Source organism: Pecten maximus, chromosome 7 (assembly GCF_902652985.1).
Source record: "Pecten maximus chromosome 7, xPecMax1.1, whole genome shotgun sequence".
In the NCBI taxonomy this organism is placed as follows: Eukaryota; Metazoa; Mollusca; class Bivalvia; order Pectinida; family Pectinidae; genus Pecten; species Pecten maximus.
In genome coordinates, this window is record NC_047021.1 from 39,794,785 (window position 1) to 39,815,325 (window position 20,541).

Below are 20,541 nucleotides of genomic sequence, written 5' to 3' on the forward strand. Positions count from 1 at the left end.
ACAGTGATCCTGGTGTGAAGATGTTTGTTTGACGGGGAATTGATCGTCTCCGTCCTCTACCTTGTTCAAACTACAAAACGCAAAAAGGACAAAATGCATTACAAATAAAGCACCTTACATTCTTGTGCATAGAATTAGTCCCAACTGTTCAAACCAAAGGACTAGGTTTCCTCTTTGTCGATCTAGTACGTATGTACGTAATGCCAATGTTTGTCAGGGGCTCTATCAGCTTCATTCCTTGTGAGATTTTTATGAAACTTCACACAATGATGACGGACTAGTTCACTATTTTATCAAACTTCACACAATGATAATGGACTAGTTCACTATTTTATCAAACTTCACACAATGATAACGGACTAGTTCACTATTTTATGAAACTTCACACAATGATAATGGACTAGTTCACTATTTTATCAAACTTCACACAATGATAATGGACTAGTTCACTATTTTATCAAACTTCACACCATGATAATGGACTAGTTCACTATTTTATCAAACTTCACACAATGATGACGGACTAGTTCACTATTTTATCAAACTTCACACAATGATGACGGACTAGTTCACTATTTTATCAAACTTCACACAATGATAATGGACTAGTTCACTATTTTATCAAACTTCACACAATGATAATGGACTAGTTCACTATTTTATCAAACTTCACACAATGATAATGGACTAGTTCACTATTTTATCAAACTTCACACAATGATGACGGACTAGTTCACTATTTTATCAAACTTCACACAATGATAATGGACTAGTTCACTATTTTATCAAACTTCACACAATGATAATGGACTAGTTCACTATCTTATCAAGCTTCACACAATGATAATGGACTAGTTCACTATTTTATCAAGCTTCACACAATGATAATGGACTAGTTCACTATTTTATCAAACTTCACATAATGTTAAAGGACTAGTTCACTATTACTTTTTTTAACAGGGGCCAGTAGGGGACATGTATTGCCTAAGCAATGCTTTATCAATATCACTGTAAGGTTGTATTAAATCTTAATTAACACAAAAGTTTAATAAAGTCTATATATATGCATGTTACAATAAATCTATCATATAACTTAAAACATTTGCTTATTTACGAATTTATGAATGTTTCTTTTTAATATAGCAACAACTGGCGGATTGAGCAGTGTGGCATCACATGTTTAAGACAATGCTTTAGTTTATTACATGTGATGTAACGGTTTTTTGTTATATCTGTAATGATACTACTCGACCACATTTTAATTATTGAATTGGTTTCAAATTTATTATTTATCCAGCAATAAGTTCATGCCTGGTAATAAACCCAGAGTGTCAACTGTCTGTCAATAAGCCAATGTTTGATAATAAGCCCACCAGTGTCAATTGTCCAGCAATAGGCCCATGTCTGGTTATAAGCCCACATTGTCAACTGTCTGGCAATAAGTTTCATGTCTGGCCATTAGTCCCCTAATTGTGAAACCGGAGAACTATATGTTTCTTCCTCGTCAATCCGTCCACTCAGTTTTCCGCTCTTTTCTTGGCCATCCTTCAAGATATATGTTGGTGAAAGTTGGTATGTGTCTTCAGTGTGAGTACAGCTATAGTTCAAGTTTGAGTTTCAGGGTTTTTTGGGTCAAGGTAAAGGTCACATTTACTTTTTTTGCGGCGGGCCGGTAGGGGACATGCATTACCCAGCATGCTTGTTAGCCATGCCTGGTAATAAGCCCGCCAGTGTCAATTGTCCAATACTACTCTGTTGCTCTACAATATATCAAGCCCATCCCCTACTTTGAGGTGATATACAAGACACATTGACCGTATCTATATATATACTTACCCGATACACATGTTGTACATGTACACGATAGGCGACACTCGCTAGACTGCCAATGGGGGTCAGTTCTGTAGCTGTTTCCTCAGTCACATAATTCAACTTAATGTCTTCTACTTTGGCTATCATCACTGTTTATAACAACAAAATAATAAAAAAAATAATCAATAATAATTGAGGAAAATTCAAGTATAGACTTTTGATTACTTGATTTCCTCGAACTATTAGAAAATTGAAAGATGACTTTGTAATGAAAGGTGATATTTATAACATGCCAGCCACTTTTAAGGTGATGCAAATATTATTTAAATAAAAGTTGTATATAACATTACATGTATATGGCATCCAATGGGCGTATATATATATATATTTCCACTACATATGGTACTCTTGTTTTTATAAAACCAAATTCTTGAGTCTACTAATCTTTTTGAGTAATACAGTATAAATATTGTTTGTTTCTTATATTTCAATACCAACACAATTTTCAGACAAGAATTCTTGAACTTAAAAAGTTTTAAATCTGAGATTTATTAGTTTAGACATATTTCATTTCTGTGTCAACATGAAATACAAACATAAGGACAATTTTAAGGATTCAGAAAAAAATATTGAATACTTATATAAGTCTGTCCCCTTGAGATTTATTAACAAAAGAATCTTGAGATATAATATGCACAATTTTTCACATGACAGACATATATTTTTTTTCTACCACTAAGTCCTAAAGACTTAAACATGAAATACTCACCAAAATTAGATCTACAGAATAATTGCTGGGGATGCTTAATAGCACATCTACAACCGGTCACTAGTGGCCAGAATAACTGGACAATGGTCAAGATGGTCATTAGTGTCTTTATAAATCCTCTGATATTGGTATATTCCATGGTGGGAATTGGTTTTACCAACCATACGAAATTCTTCGAAACGAAATGTGTGACCTTTGATATCCGAGATGCTATCTTTATAAGTGTTGATCTGTTTTATGTAGGGTAAGTTCTGACGTTAGCAATGCGTTGTTAGCTGAGCCTCCCACCAAGCTGTGATGCCTCTCACCTTTGTTGCAGCCTGAGCTTTTATTAATGACTTAGCGTCATCGACAATCATATCAACTTGATTTATGCAAAACTTGTCAGGAAAGATTTTCTTTTTCCTTTCCTTGATTTCTATAACACTGAAACAGCGTCCATTTTAAAAAGCTTTGTTAGCAGAAAAAGGTTTTTTCATTTTTTTTTCTCTTCTTTTTTTATTTATTCATTTTTTAAGAGTTTTCGTATTAGTCTCTATAATTGTTAAGGTAGTAGAAATTTGAAGTCATGACTTAATCTTTTTAGATTTATGGAAACATCAATTATCAAATTGTCAACTCACTTAAAGCCAGTTCAATTTTTCTTTCTTTATATATAATCTAGAATCTGTCAACCTGGATGCATGGAGTCATGTGTTATGTGATTTTGTGATTTTTTTTCTAAAAAATACAAATGACAATAATGAAGATTAAAAGTTTATTTCGTTTTTTGTTTTTGTTTTTTTCCCAAATTGACATTGTTTTTAGTAGTAACAGCTCAGATAGATATTTCATATTAAGTTAACTAATTGTGTGAAGGCAATTTGAGTTGTTGTTGTAGCGGGATGATTTATTGTGACAATAAGATCATCAGATTGGCAATCCCTACAACAGATGGTGTCAGGGCGAGACAACTCCTTATGACCTTTATGTCAAAGAAAATTTGGACAGGATCACTTTGTCATTTGGGTGATTTTCTTGTTAGTGATTTTTAAACTACTGTATGTAGGTAGATAACGAGCTTGTGTTGATACTGTAAATGCATATATTTTAGTGGTCATCATATTTCAGCGGTCATTATATTTTAGTGGTCATCACATTTTAGCAGTCATCATATTTTAGTGGTCATCATATTTTAGCGGTCATTATATTTTAGCGGTCATCATATTTTAGCAGTCGATCATTATATTTTAGCGATCAACATATTTTAGCAGTCATTATATTTTAGCAGTCATCATACTTTAGCGGTCATCTTATTTTAGGAACTTCGGCAATTAACTCATTCAGCTAAACTATGATTGCGCTAATTGTAAATTCAGTTATTCTATACCTTAATTGTCTTTTTTTTATGGCAACATTGTTAGTGTGCTAATTTATAATTGCGCTAATCTGTTTTATTTTGGTTATGTGCTAAAAATTTGAATCCGCTAAAATAAGTACATGTATGTTGATAGTGGTCAAGCAGAGACACTACTGGTGGAAAATCTACCCTCTTTGGTTTAGTATTACCAGATACAGGGCTTTTTCTTACTAGTTTGGGAAAGGGCCTTTTTGTCTCATTTTGGGAAGAAAATTGGTGAATTGGGAAAGATTTTTTCAGGAGTAAACTGCAAATTTTGGGAATTTGGCTGAAATATTAAATAATTTCAATCCCATTAGCGGCCCCAAAAAGCCCCCAGAAAAAGTCCTGAGATACATACCCAAGTCAGTTTTAATCTGCTGCAGCATCTTTTTTCCTCTAATTTGGATGGAACTTAATTGATGTATGTGGGACATAATGATATCTACCCAGTTCAGGGTTTTCTAGAAACTTTCTTAATGCTATTTGTACCAAATTCAGGGTTTTCTAAAAACTTTCTTAATGCTATATGTACCAAATTCAGGGTTTTCTAGAAACTTTCTGAATGATATGTACCCAATTCAGGGTTTTCTAGAAACTTTCTGAATGATATGTACCCAATTCAGGGTTTTCTAAAAACTTTCTTAATGATATGTACCCAATTCAGGGTTTTCTAAAAACTTTCTTAATGATATGTACCCAATTCAGGGTTTTCTAAAAACTTTCTTAATGATATGTACCCAATTCAGGGTTTTCTAAAAACTTTCTGAATGATATGTACCCAATTCAGGGTTTTCTAAAAACTTTCTTAATGATATGTACCCAATTCAGGGTTTTCTAGAAACTTTCTGAATGATATGTACCCAATTCAGGGTTTTCTAGAAACTTTCTGAATGATATGTACCCAATTCAGGGTTTTTTCTAAAAACTTTCTTAATGATATGTACCCAATTCAGGGTTTTCTAGAAACTTTCTGAATGATATGTACCCAATTCAGGGTTTTCTAGAAACTCTCTTAATATTAACTTCCCAATTCAGGGCATTCTAGAAACTTTCTTGATACTATCTACCCTATTTGGAGTAGTCCAAACAATTTTTTCCTTATAATTATTATCTTCCCAATTCAGGATATTCTTGAAATTTTCAGCAATTTTTTATTTCCAAGATAGAATAATCAATGGCTAAATTCCAAACCATTATCTTAAAATCAAATATAAAACAGATTCCTTGTGTAATGTTCCAATGATGCATTTATTAAAGTTAATGTTTTTACAGATATTTATTTAAAAACATGCATATTTTTGTAGTTCAAGTAGGTTTACTACAATTAAAAGCATTTAACTACAATTTAAACTAATGTACACAAAATCAACACAGTTCGAACTGATATGTATTTCTGTACAAGTCTCACTTATGATTGTTAAATACAAATTAAATTATTCACTTTAAAAATATAAATGAAATTATCATCATGCAGGAGTTGTCTCCCTTCATATATTTTCAGCTGATGATGTATATTTATATACATGTATTTACAACATATGCTATATTTAGAGTTACACATAATACCATATTTACCTGACAATAAGCCCATGTCTGATAATAAGCCCATGTCTGATAATAAGCCCATGTCTGATAATAAGCCCACCACTAGCAATTGTAGTTCAGTACCAACAAATCCATTAACTTAATTGTCCTGAAATAACCCAACCCTTTTACTTTGAGTCAAGTTTATTTGTGGAATCCCATGAGCTTACTGCAGGATAAATATGGCCATTTAAATATAATTACAAAGAAAACTTAAAAGGAAAATGGGATCAATTATCTCCTTAATGATTAAGATATGAAATTCAATTCTAATTGATTTTTCAATTAGAAACATTTGTTAAAGATGCTGAAATTATCTTTAATCAATTTCATTAGAGATGGCTTTAAAAAGGAAAACATGAGATGACAGTGTTGAATATAAATTTTAAAAGTTCATAATTATACCTGTTTACAAAACATACATCATTTGTAGTGAAATTGAATACTTTTAACTAGGACGGAACCTAGACAATGCATTCAGGCCTATCAACTATCACATACAATGTACAAAAATGTACAATTATTCTGATGAAATGAAAATATATATCTGCGAAATAGTAAATATTCAAATAAACATGGTGCCCTATTACTTCTTCATTCAACTCCACAGTTGAATCTGAATGTAACGAATGCTGGTTTGATTCACACAATTGAGAACTTCTTGTGTGAAGCTGGATGTTAAGTATTAACAGATGTATTTGTTTCAGTTACCTACAAATTTTTACATTTAAAAAAAAAACATCCTTGCCAAATTTTAAAGCAAAATTTGTTGATAAGGTAGAAGTTGTCAATAGCTTTCCTTGTTGCTGCTTCTTTTTCTTTTCTTTTCTTTTTTTTTTTTTTTTTTAATTTGACAATATTAGCCAATATACTTTTAATTTGTATTACAGTTTGATAGTAGAAATGCTGAACATTTTCTAGCAGTTAAACTAGATTTTTCCGTTCTTATATATTTTAAAACTTTAGTTGGTTAAGTCCATTATAGACATCCTGATGAAAGTTGATGAGTACCTGGACTTCAAATGGCATTATTAGTTTTTGTTTGATCCTACATATTAAATATTTTTGGGTATTTTTACATGTTTTCTTCTGATGCTTAAAGTTTGCATGGCACTCCTTGAATTTAAAGTGATTTTTGTCAGATCAGTGTCTATAAGCTTAACTTTTTGAAATAAATGCATTCAGAAAAAATACATCAATTGTTGATTAGAGTCTTTGATCATCTTTGAGAAAAATACATTATTTGCCTGATCAGGGTCTGAGCTGTTCTTTAAAGCAACTCGTTCTTTATTTGGTTGTGGATCAACGACTGACCTGCTCTTAGAAGCTTACTTTGTTTGCATGGTCAGATTCATAGCAACTCTTTGAAGCTTTCTTTGTTTGCCTGATCAAAGTCTGAGCTGCTCTTAGAAGCTTGCTTTATTTGCCTGATCAGAGTCAAAGCTGCTCTTTGAAGCTTTCTTTGATTGCCTGATCAGAGTCAAAGTCTTAATTTTCTTGATCAGAGTCAGAGCTGCTCTTCAAAGCATGTTTTGTTTGCTTGATCAGAGTCTGAGCTGCTCTTTGAAGCTGGAAGAAATCAATACATCCAAACTTAATTATCACAGATTCACAAAAAAGTCTAAACGACAGTCTCTCTGTTATCCCATTCCAGCTGCCATCTAACACAACCGTCCAAGTCCAAGGGGTACAACTCTATCACACCTATGCTCTCTGCATAGCCACCACCAGGAGGTTCCTGACACAATTTTAAAAACTAAAATATCTAGGATCTGTTTCACGGTTCCTGGTACCCAGGGAAACTTGGGCTACTATGACCGTTTGATTCGTTGCTGGTTTCTGGGGGAATCTCTGGTCCGATCGGTAAAAGGTGTCGTTTCTTCCACGGAAAGGGTTCTTCATTTTGTTTCAAACACACCTTAAACTGGTTGTTTTTCTTCCACTGACACACGCCATCCTTCCTCATACACTGCCCATGGCGTTGGTAACAATCTTGGGTCCAGTTGGGTTGATATTTACAATAATCTCGGCGAAAGAGCCTGCGGGTCCCAGGGCAATACTCGCCAAAGCAGGTGGTCACCTACGGAAAAAAAGGAGCGATTCCATTGTTATATTGTGGTTTATCGAGTCCATTGTCTGTTAAGTGTCATTACTACGCATATTTACTGCTTAATTAGATCCTAATAGATAATTTAATGAGGCGGAACGTAGCGGAGACATATCTTGTTATTCAAAATGTGTGGTATGCCAAAAGTATGAACAGGTTATCAAAATATGTCAGCTAAGCTGGAGGAAGAATGGTTTATTACATGTATCTTGAAGCAATCATAATGTGACAATAGATCTATATACATAATACAGTTTTTGTCATCGAATATGTATCATAAACAGCATGTTTTTTTTATGACCGATAGGATTTAACGTGAAAGTATGAGAAAAATTATGAATAGAATAAATGAAGGAATTGTGAAAAAAAAAAAATTCAAAAATTTTTTTTTTAATGTATAATTTGAAATGAAGAAAATGTATGTGCATCTTTGATGCTAAAGAAATCAAAGATCTAGGCTAAGATATATTTATCAGTGAAATGAGCTGGTAGGAAACCTAGAAAGGCTTTGATATTCGCCATACTACTGGAATTTACGATAATCCCTTATCACACCAGACAGATATCTCTCTCCTCTGTTTTGGGTCAGAAAAGTCAGCATTTTGAGTAATAGTAATTAAATGTGTTGGAGCAAGTATCAAACAAAGTGTTCATGTATATCTTCTAACTTCAAACAAAATCTAACTTCAGTGGAAAGATATTTTTTTCGCACTTTGGCAAAAAGGATTAGAATGAGTGGGTTTTAGTAGGTATTGTATGACTTCATATGTCACAAATAGCTATATTTAGTCAGGAAGGTCAAAATTTATCACAAGAAAATACGTTTTATGTACAACTTGAAAGTGGAATGTGAAGATGTTGATTGCAGGGTAGGAAACTGTGTGAAATGCAATATGGCTTAGTTCTAGTCTCTAATTATATTTAAAATTTGTATCAGAAGTCTTTGATGTTTCAAAATGCAATAGAACAATATCTTACAAACATATATATTGTATTGCTCGGCAAACAACATACAATAGTTCCGACTCTTCAATTTTTTTTTTTATCATTTTTTTTTCAAACAGTTGTAGATTTTGAGAACTCAAAGCCAGTTCTTCAGGGTTATTCTTTCTGTGACTACACTTTTTTTTTCCAGATGCATCGGGTTTTTGCCGCCGATAAGCTATCTTAACTTATGTTTTTTCTTTCATTTTTGTTGAAATAAGGTAAAATTTCAAAGATTAAAGTTAAGATTCGAGCTAAAAGAAATAAATGTACAAGTCTTGAGACCAGTCGTCTGCAGGTCAGGCAATTTTACTTTTAGAAAGGAATTAATTTGATCTTCCAAGGATGATTCTGATCTGAAATTTTATTTTTCATGAAATCTAATATTCCTGATGTGATTTTCAGACTGAATGTCTGATTTGGTTGGCTAACACACCTGCATGATACTCAGAGAATTGAGGTATCATTTTTTTTTTTTTTTTCTCCAGTTTAGTTCAACTGGTGCATGTTAAATGTCTAAATTCTAAAAAATAATTTTTCAAACTGATAAATTCTAAATCTATAACATTGTCAATATTAAGAGTTGAATAATCAATTAATAATTAATGATGGGCCCAAAAGAAGGGAGACTTCCAATTTTTACCCTAAATCTATATTTAAATTATAAAAAGACTTCTTAATTGTTTATAATTTAAAAAAAAAAAAAAAAAAACATTGACAAAAAATGTAATATGTATTGTTTTAAGATGTTAGCCTGTTCAAAGACAGCCTATAAATGGATTTTTCTGATGCGGCTTGCAAATTGGAGCATACAGATTCTCCTCATCCAAATTCAAAGAAGTTGGCAAGCCAGACTTTGCCAATCATACATGAAAAAACAAGTATTTTCTACAAAAGATTATGATAGAATAAATCTGTATAAATGGGTTTTCTTGTTAAATTGGAGTAGCTGAAGAAAACAGTTTGTAAGGGAAGCAATGATTGAGGGTGTATGAACGGATTGAGGGATACAAAAACGCAGATAATTTGAGTTTATACTCACTGTGCAATCGCAGTTGTGCTTGTATTTGAACTTGAGGAACTTTTTCTGGTGAAGATTGAGAGTTTTGTACTCTTCAACCCAGCCACATCGACTGATCCATAGCTGGTTGTTTCGGATTGTACCTGGAAAAGTAAGAATTTCAATTTCACAGTTCTTACATTTTCTATTATCTTGCCTGATTTGCTTATTAGAAATATCAAAACTTACACAAATTAATTTGAATAGCTACCATATACATCTGACAATAAGCCAATGTCTGGTAATAAGCACATGTCTGACAATAAGCCAATGTCTGGTAATAAGCACATGTCTGACAATAAGCCAATGTCTGGTAATAAGCACATGTCTGACATTAAGCCAATGCTTGACAAGGACTTGTGCAAGTCTACCACATCTTTAACCTGTGTGATATTAGTAAGACTTTAAGATATATTTATCCTATGTGATATTTGTAAGACTTCAGGATATATTTGTCCTGTACATGTGATATTTATAACCAGCTTGGATTATGTAAGACCATTGAGCCCCTGGTTAATAATATAAACCCTACCCTCAGAAATTAACTCGGCCTGTATGTATTATCATACACCACAGGAATTTCTGCTGTTTGCCAATTATCTAGGGCTAGATAATTCTGTTATTTACTTATCGTTTTTTAGGTATTTTCTTTAGTCTGTAAACTGATTAAGTCTCCGGCATTAAGCTGCAGTTTGAGTAAGAAGTACCACAAGGCGAAAAAACTTAAATCATGTAGAAAATTCAACCCCGTTATAGAGACTAGCTTGTCTATATATACTGAAACGAAAAAGAAACGCAACTTCAAATTGTAGGTTTAATAAAATAATACTTGTGAGCATTATGTTTAAATTTCATATGTAATAGTTAATATTGAATATTGATGTAACATCCTTTAAATGTTTAGAGATTTTTAAGAACAGGTCACTTTGCTAGAAGGTCATGATTGGTAGTACCCTACGTGAATCCAAGTTGAAATGGCAGCAGTTTTGAAACCGTGCCCTAATATCGTGTGTGTCCTCCTCGAACAGTTATCACATCTCTAATTCTTTGTTGCATTGAGTTCATCAGGGCATTGACTTTCCGTATTGGAATGTTATTCCATTCTTGGACGAGTGCATTTGCTAACTGAGGGAGGGTATTTGGGGGGTTACGGCGATTTCGAATTCTTCTGTCTAATTCATCCCACAAATGCTCGATTGGGGACAGGTCGGGGCTATATGGAGGCCAATCTATAGGAACAATGTTCTGTGTCGCAAGAAAGTCTCTACAGACTATTGCAACGTGTGGTCTCGCGTTATCTTGCTGAAAGGTTAGATGATGCTGCCTAACAAACGGCACAACATGGGGCCTAAGGATCTCATCCCGATAGCGTACGGCCGTTAAATTCCCATTGACTATCACCAAAGGCGTCTTCAAACCATGGGAGATTCCCGCCCAAACCATAACTGATCCACCCCCAAATCGGTCGTGTTCCAAAACACAGGCGTCAGCAAAACGTTCGCCTCGACGCCGGTACACACGTTGACGGCCATCTGCTCGAAATAACGTGAATCGAGATTCATCGGTGAAGAGCATAGACCTCCAACGTCTCATAGGAAAACGTCTGGGCATATGTGCCGTTGCCCATTGCATACGACGTGCTCGACGTTGCGGTGTTAGTGGTAAACCAACGTACTGTCGCCTTGCACGCAAATTAGCCTCACGCAGTCTGTTGATCACTGTTTGGGGATGAATTCGACGGTTATGATTACCAATCATATTCCTTGCCGTTTCAGCGGCCGTTAATCTTCTGTTACGCAGGTGTGCCAACCAAAGAACCCGGTCTTGACGTCGCGACGTTACGCGTGGACGTCCTGATCTCGGCTGGTCATCGACTCTTCCTGTTGCGTTAAGACGTGAAACTAATCGACTAATAGTCGATTTGTGAACTCTGAATTGTCGAGCGACGTGAAGTTGCGTGTTCCCTGCCAGAAGCATCGCTATAGCACGTCCTCTATCAACCTTTGATAACCGTGGCATAATTGTAAAAGGAATTATTGTTTGCAAAAGTATTGGCGATGATGTGGCTCAATGTTAGTGATGAATTGATACTGGTTTGAATGAAAAAAGAACGCATATGTTTGTACAGGCACGGTTTTTGATGTTTTTACCGCGCCGGAAGTGCATAGGTCTCTAGTCACACTTGGGTGATTTTGAAGATTGGTATGGGTGTTAGGCAGGGTGCATGTTTATTTCCGCGATTTTTATACAGATATGTATATTTAATACAAAATTAATCACAATTTTCCATGTTGCGTTTCTTTTTCGTTTCAGTATATAAATGCCTACAGATTCTCATGAATTCCTATTATTAGCACTTCACTTATTATCACATTGTTTATTGTCACACTTTGGTTAAAATCATGTTTTTACCTATAATGTGATTTTTCTTCTTATATTGTTAACATGTGTAAATTCAATTCAATAACATATAAATGTTAAGCAATATGAAAAGCTGATGAGGTGAATTGAAGTGATAAGAAATCCTGTTTATTGAATTTAAAGTGATAGGATATCTTGAATAAATCATGGAGTGATAGGAATTTCTGATAATATCATGAAATGACAGAAATTTCTGATAATATCATGAAATGAATGAAACTTCTGATAATATCATGAAGAGAAAGAAACTTCTGATAATATCATGAAGAGATAGAAATTTCTGATAATATCATGAAATGAATGAAACTTCCGATAATATCATGAGGTGATTGAATCTTCTGATAATATAACTGTATCATGTTTTAAAACATGCAAAACATATAAACTAAAAAAACCTTAACATCTTTTAATCGTTCAACAATTTCACTTACTTGAATATTGCCCATTCTTCTTTTCAACCTCTAGCACCTTACCTGACAAAATATATGTTTTTCGGTGCTTCAATACAACCCCACAGGCAGCGTCAGAGCCTCCAGTGTACAGATACTTCTTCAATGCTCTTTGGTAATCTTTGTTCAAATTTCCCTGTAGAAAAACAAAATTATATGTCAACTGCTTGATAAAATAAATTCAACACCGAGAATGTAATAAGAATAAAGTACAGTTTTATCAGGAGTTTAAAAGAATCTTATTGTCCTCTAAGACCAAACTCCATTGGTCAACTATAATTTGTTACACCATGGAGAAATATATAGATTCAACAAGAAAACTACACAAAATAACAGAATATATGGTATAGATGTTACTGTAAGTTATTGTTTAAAGATGAAGTTGAAGATTAATTACCTTGAATGTGCGATGTACCCTGACTCTGTAGTGACGTTCAATTGGTATCCTGGAATCAAAGGAGCTACTGACGAAATCTACATTTGATAGCGGTAACTCATTTCTGACATCATGTCTGCTATAGATGTTCTTCTCCGCCTTTACCGTAGCAACCAGAACTGAAAAAACAGAATATCGTAGTAAGCATACAAAGTTTTGCTCAAATGATAAAGATAAGTGGCAATTAAAATATAATGTCTGAAAATGATTATAGCTGTTAACCAATAACCTAAGTCTAATATCCGCATAATATTTAATGAAAAAGGTCAAGGGGGCATAACTCACTGAAAAAAATTATTGAAATTAAAAATTAGTCGCAAGTCTACAAATACTTCAGGAGTATTACTTTGGACAAATTATGTCCACAGACGGACTCTTTGATTCCTGTTTATGTTTATGCTCTAGCTTCATTGCGGGTTAAATTAAGTTATGAGATAGGAATGGTTTTTGAAAATTGTAACATTCTGGTGCAATTAATGCTGTTGGTAGTCTTGAAAATTATTTTGGAATGAAACAATTCCAGAGGGTCCTAGAACTATAAATATATGTGAATTCAGCATGTTTTACAGAAACATGGTTATTGAAAAAATTTTTTGTAAGCTTGGTTTTTTAAGGGGCATAACTCCAATAAATCAAAATTATGAAAAAAGTGACATGTGTTTTTGGACAGATGGAAAATGTTTACTGAAAGGATAAACATTTTTCTTTCTGCTGACGGAGGCAGAAACTTCGTTTACTTGTTAAGTAAATAATATTGATACATGTATCCCTGTATCCTGAATATTGAGATAACATGTTTTGTGTAGTAAAGAGATAAATGATCAACTGCTGCTGTTCTGAAGTCCAATTACCTGATGTGTAATGTATGAGATGTTTATAGATTGAGGACAGGCAAATTCACTGTATAATCTCTGAAATAGGTGTTTGATGTTCCTGTTACAAGGAAATATATCTTCCTGATATAGAATCTAGGCTATTGTAAACACATCCCATAGATCACGCCCATCTAGCATGTTCTACAAATAACCTGATTGGCATTACAGAGTTATCTCCCTTTATACATCTTTGGAACTCTTCAATCAAAGGAGATCAAAATGTTGAAACTAGTTGTAGATTACACTATAACTGATTCAGTGTTATATACAGGTTTGGCTGGCTGACTAACTGTGTAGTATTGTGTCGGTAATGATGTGTATACCCCTGATATCTCAATTTGTATCTATTTGATTTCGGTCTACCACAATTACCAGAAGTGTCTGTCTGTTGATAAAACTCCAGTAAGCCATTACTTGTCTCCCTGTCAGAGATCTTTTGAAGACTGATCAACTGGAGAAAATAGCCTAGCTGTATCGCATCAAGCGTGGGTTTAAAATGTGTTTGGCATCAAAAACTCCACAAGCTAAACAGTTCTAATGTTATTGATTGTTGTTGTGTTGTATTGTCTTCATTGCAGTATATATGTATACAGTACATAACATCAACCCATTCAAGGTCTTTGAAGCAATATTGAAGTATAAAAAAGTAGGTGGGTTCCCCATCAAATCAGACTAAATATATTGTCCAAGCTTTTGGTGTTGTGAAGTGGTATATCTGGTTTTTAGAAGTAGACTAATAGTGTAACCATGTTTGTCCACCAATAAGCCTATACCTGGTATTAAGCCCATACCTGATAATAAGCCCATACCTGGTAATAAGTCCATACCTGACATTAAGCCCATACCTGGTAATAAGCCCATACCTGGTAATAAGTCCATACCTGACATTAAGCCCATACCTGGTAATAAGCCCATACCTGGTAATAAGTCCATACCTGACATTAAGCCCATACCTGGTAATAAGTCCATACCTGACATTAAGCCCATACCTGGTAATAAGTCCATACCTGACATTAAGCCCATACCTGGTAATAAGCTCATGCCTGGTAATAAGCCCACTTGAATCTACAGTAGTTCATTCAAAATTCTAACATAACTATTACATACCGTTTTGTTTTTTGTTTTTTTTTAGTCAAAGTTCATTTGTTGGCCGCCCTGGGCTTATTACAAGATTTCGATATAATTTAATTTCATTCCGAAAGGTAAATACAGAAATTGTTTATTACCTGTATGTGTAGGAAAAGAGACTGCCCTCTATTGTACACTAGTTTCATTCATGTAGCAGATGAAATTTGATACATGAAATATTTAGGTATTCTATAATGTGTCATAAACATTAAAATATAGGGTATGTTAGGAGAAAGTAGCAGCAAAATTCAGATTGATGGGGAAATCGTTTCAGCTGTACCATATCTGTTGAATCTTGAATTTAGTCAAATATTATCAGGAATGAAAAGATTTGCATTTGTTAATTAATGCATTTTACATTCGTTAATCGATGGATTTTAAATTCGTTAATTAATGAATTTTACATTTGTAAATTAATGGATTTTACATTGATTAATTAATGGATTTTACTTTCGTTATTTAATGGATTTTCCCATTACTTTTGTTATGTTGCTGTGACCTTGTTTTTTATCCAAAACTTTTGAATTGTCAATTCTTTTACTACATTAACAACACATATTGTGATTGACAATCAGATATAGAAATGAATTAGAAATATGACCTAAAAATTCTAGTTATGGTACCGGTAACCTACTTTTTTAAACTTAAACGATTATTGAAATCCAAACTTCTGCAACATGTGAAGTTTTAAGTTTTATGAAAAATGAATATAAGTATGAAGTCTGTAGGGAAAGACATGATCAGATACATATGTATATAAGGATATATCGGTATGTCTTAAAAATTATGTTATTAAGGTTTAGTGTTATTTGTGGTGGCCAATGGAAATGATATTTTTATATACATGTACTTACTGAAGTCTGACCGGCAGTAAAGGTACTGTCCGTGAGATGGTAAACAAGAGCACGATAATGTTTCCCGCAGAGATAACAGGAGCACAGATATGTACAGCAGTAATTCCATAGTGTCGTCTTAATTAAATATCACAGCAGGTTTTACACCTGTTCACAGCATCCAGGTAACACAGGTAGGTTAATTACAGTGTCTGCAATACAGGTAGATAATCCAAGTTACACCTGTTCACACCTGTTGCAAGTGTCCAGGTATTGCAGGTAGATAATACAAGTTACACCTGTCCACAGCTTCCAGGTAACACAAGTAGATAATCCTAATTACAACTGTATGCCAAGTCACAACCTGCAGTTAATACAGGGAAATAATCCAGGGCACAGGTAACACAGGTAGATAATCCAAGTTACACCTGTATTGGAGTTACAGCCTCCGGGTAAAAAATAATCCAGGTAAATCAACTCCCACTGTAAACCTGGAAAGAAAAAATACCTCTGGTAAAACAGATTATCATTCCAAAAGGGTGTAGAAAACCGGGACTCTTCTGAGGCGTTAAATGATTTCGGTTAACGGAGGTCTGGATTACATAGACGATTGTACTATCTCCAGCACTGCTGTGTTAGAAATAAGGAGACTAGCTGAGTGTGTAGCGTACATACTTACTATATCGCTGGCAGTTATCCCATTCATGCAAACACCACTACCCCATCCTCCTGTTGACTGGCAGCCAGGGCTGTGGCATTCTCATACTTATTTATACAATGACGATTATGATAGGCATTTATTTATGTGGCTAATGGAATAGCTCGGCACAGCCGTGTTTAGGGGAGCTGGGGTGTCTAGAATATATTTACACATATCTTACATACATACCTGGTAGAATCATACCTGTACATATATGACACTTAGCAGCTGTTTATCAATGTGTAAGTAATACTGGGATGTTTTGGAAATGTATTTTAAGTCCAAGTAAAAGTATGGATTATTGTCAATTACAATTCTTTTTTTTTTGGGGGGGGGGGGGGGGGGGGGGGGGGATTCCTAGTAGTAGTTGGTGACTACCTCACTGAACAACATACAGGAGGCCCATTACATGCCATCCAGAGAAATTCGGGTAAAGTGTGTCTAATTGCCCCATGACACAACCATGACATCACAGACCGGCTCATTTCTCAGCTTTTCAAAAACACAATCCAACATGGGTAGGGAGCGTCAAACCACACACCTCGGACCTTCACCTGTGGTTATGTGGCCAACACTATAACCAACTAAGCCATCGCAGCCCAATTTCTTTTTTATTTATTTGGAAACCAAATGATAGGAAGAATATTTGTTAGAAAAAAAAAAAAAAATTCAGATTAGTAAAGTGAACCAGTGTGCATTACCTGTAAGTATGGGTGGGCTTATTACCAAGCATGGTGATGGGAATTTTTAACAGGAAAATAAAACTGTATTTGTTTGTGGCTTTTTATTTTTTACCAAACTGAGACAAATATATGGATGGGCTTACGAGGCATTATCAAGCATGGGGATGGATTTATTACAGGAAAATGAATAGGGATTTTTACGGAACTGCGATTGGTGGGATTATTACCACTGACAATTAATTACAGGTTTAATACAGCATAAAGTGTTAAAATTGCTCTGATATTTTTTTGTCTCGCTTAGATGCGAGACTTTCTCACAGGTTCCCTAGAAATGAGATATGGAGGTACGCTACCTCAAACATCTCCCTGTTATTTCACTTTGATCCCTACGGTAACATTAAAAGGTGACGGTTTTACCTGGAGAATGAATGCCATTGATTATACTATAAAACTGTTACTCCAGGGTCCCACGATCAATACAGGTCTTATTTTGTCAAACCAGTCTGGCTTTCAATACATGTTTCAATTTTTAAGTGTCTACCTTTCAGCCTACCTAGTCGTTATTTATTAACTGCGAGTGCATTTTCAATGTGTGTGTTAAAAGGCATTTGCGGAGGGATAGACAGTTGTAATGTACCCAGGGGTTCCCGCCGACACCCGGTATTGTCTGAGAGCTGATGTTTGTACATACCAGGCATGGAAAGGAGCATGTTGGCAATGTATACTGTTGATGTGGGGAGGAAATGTTATCTTGATAATCTATACCTTATATGTATTATGTGATGTCACGCTTTCCTTTAAGACTTTAAATATTGATGCATGTTTGGGTATATGTAAACCTGGGATTACATCCAGTATAATATCTTCTCTACAACAAGTGAATCTGGTAAACACATTTATGTATCCGATGTGAAATTGAATGTTCTAACATGCTAAAAAATACTGCTTAGATGTTCTTAGAATACTGATTGTTAAAGTACTGATGTTTTTTCAAACATCATAAAATAATATGGATGGGGGGGGGGGGGGGGGGGGGGGGGGATTTTCATAGTCGAATGGCTATGATGTATTTAGCATACACCCTGGTGTAAATTTTCACTCTTACAGTAGCAAGTATTACCAAAGTATTGCTAAAATGCCACTAGCAATGCTTAATACTGTTACATACAGCTAAATAAAATGTTTAAACTGCTGCTAGTGATGCTTAATACTGCTACATGCTGATAAAAGAACAAATTACACATGAAATACTGCTGAAGTATCACTTAACTACGTCTTATTTTGTGGAGGCCTGAAGCCCCCTACCCTATGTACCAGCACCCCTGGTGTATGATTTACAACCTCAAATATTTCGGATCAAACGGCTGAAATTGATTTAAGTTACCAATTTGCAGAAAACATGACAGCTCATAAACAATACAGTTAGACTTTGAACAATAAGATTTTTTTATCAAGCATACAAAAAAATGTTGAAATTTAACCCTGCAATTGGTATGTATATTTGAATGGATCATCGATTTTGAACTGATGCCTGTGCTTAATTGATTAAAATTGATCTAGTTATTTTTTAAGCTGAATAAAAGATCGTGAGAAGATTGGAGTTTATGAGGTAGCATGTCTGAAAGATTAGACAAAATTTAACAATTTATAAAGAACGTTTGTAACTGTACTCACCTGTTAATGGGAGAATGGATATCTAGTTTGGGACGAATGCCCAGACCTGGAGCCAAAACTTTAAATTTTGCCTGTTCCTTACTCCCAGAGATTTTCAATTCACCCACAGCTGGTCAGGGTGCGGTTTTCAAAACAAGTTTTTGACTAAGTGTTAAAAAAGTGTTTTCACACTTAGAGAAAGTAACTCAGTCTGTCAAAGCAGCTCTGACCGAGAACTGACTCTACAGCAGTATTTCCCCTCCTTATATAAGCTTGCCCAGTGATTTCATTCATAAAATTTCTGACGTCAAACTACGATCCACTTGGTGAGCTATTAAAAGATAATGTAGTATACTATACACATTTCTCTGTAAGCTGGCTGCGATAGCTTTTATCACTTTAGGAATTTTTCCTTTTGCGTTTGTGACATCATGATGCCTAAGGTCAAGTGGCTGCTTGACATATGACCGAAATGATGCAGTCGCTGTCAACAGCTTGTAGACAACAAGATACACGTTTATGTATATCTATATCTTGTAGACAGGAAACTTGACAAGAAGATAGTGAGTTTCTTCTTCCTATTTGTCTCGCCTAAGCATCCTCGAGCGTCATACTGTGAAAAACAACACTTCATTTCAACCTCCGTATAAGGAAGAATCTTAAAAATAGATTTATGTATTTATTGTGTGAAATTAAACTAGTTTGAAATTCAAGTATTCTTTGAGAAAAATATTTTTTTGATTTCACAACAATTTTCCTTGATACTTATGGATATTTATCCCCATAATTGAATAATTTCCCTATACATTCTACATTCAAGTTAATTGTACTTAGTTGTTAAACAGACTAAAGTGGGTTCCCTATTAAAACGACAGACCACTTATGGCTGGAAACAGTAATCATGACAGAAATGTTTAGGTATGTGGTCTGTAGTCTATATAGACAGGTTAATAAAGATTATCTTCATTATGATTGATTGTGTTTTATAGACAGGTAGTTGTTATAGACAGGTGTTCTTTATAAACAGGTAGATGTTATAGACATGTGTTCTTTATAAACAGGTAGTTGTTATAGAGAGGCATTCTTTATAAACAGGTTGTTGTTATAGACAGATGTTCTTATAGACAGGTAGATGTTATAGAAATGTGCTCTTTATAGATAGATAGTTGTTATAGACAGGTGCTCTATAAAGACAGGTAGTTGTTACAGACAGATTTTCTTTATAGACAGGTAGTTGTAACAGACAAGTACTATTTATAGACATATAGTTGTTACAGACAGGTGCTCTTCATAGACAGGTAGTTGTTAGACACGGGTTTTCTTTATAGACAGGTATTTGTTATAGACATGTGCTCTTTATAGACAGGTAGTTGTTATAGTCAGGTTTTTTATAGACATGTAGTTGTTACAGACAGGCTCTCTTTATAGACAGGTAGTTGTTACAGATATGTGTTCTTTATAGACAGGTAGTTCTTACAGACAGGCTCTCTTTATAGACAGGTAGTTGTTACAGATATGTGCTCTTTATAGACAGGTAGTTCTTACAGACAGGTTCTCTTTATAGACAAGTATTTGTTAGACAGGTGTTATTTATAAACAGGTAGTTGTTACAGACATGTGCTCTATAGACAGGTAGTTGTTATAGACAGGTGCTCTATATAGACAG

At 34.4% G+C, this 20,541-nt stretch overlaps 2 protein-coding genes across 3 annotated transcripts in view; one reads left to right on the forward strand and one right to left on the reverse strand.

Moving 5' to 3' along the window:
* LOC117330819 (synapsin-like) overlaps window positions 1-20,541 on the forward strand; it is a 180,064-nt gene that overhangs the window by 96,784 nt on the left and 62,739 nt on the right. The gene's annotated exons all lie outside the window — the stretch shown is intronic.
* LOC117330821 (metalloproteinase inhibitor 4-like) lies at window positions 5,192-19,131 on the reverse strand. 2 transcript variants are annotated; one of them, XM_033889332.1, is made up of 6 exons: window positions 18,897-19,131; window positions 15,861-16,330; window positions 12,965-13,122; window positions 12,592-12,703; window positions 9,680-9,801; window positions 5,192-7,626 (listed from the first exon to the last, which is right to left on the reverse strand). In XM_033889332.1, the coding sequence occupies exons 2-6, from the start codon at window positions 15,967-15,969 to the stop codon at window positions 7,324-7,326; spliced, it is 804 nt and encodes a 267-aa protein (XP_033745223.1). In that variant the 5' UTR covers window positions 15,970-16,330; window positions 18,897-19,131; the 3' UTR covers window positions 5,192-7,323. The 2 variants fall into 2 exon arrangements, with proteins under 2 accessions (XP_033745223.1, XP_033745224.1); XM_033889333.1 differs by lacking the exon at window positions 18,897-19,131 and adding an exon at window positions 16,519-16,568.

Excerpts from the sequence above, each read along its gene's own strand:
- LOC117330821 (XM_033889332.1), bottom strand. The coding sequence starts at position 15,969 with ATGGAATTACTGCTGTACATATCTGTGCTCCTGTTATCTCTGCGGGAA. Across the intron at positions 9,802-12,591 it reads AAAAACATATATTTTGTCAG|GTACAATCCGAAACAACCAG; the intron begins GTAAGGTGCTAG and ends TTACTTTTCCAG. Across the intron at positions 7,627-9,679 it reads AGCACAACTGCGATTGCACA|GTGACCACCTGCTTTGGCGA; the intron begins GTGAGTATAAAC and ends TTTTTTCCGTAG.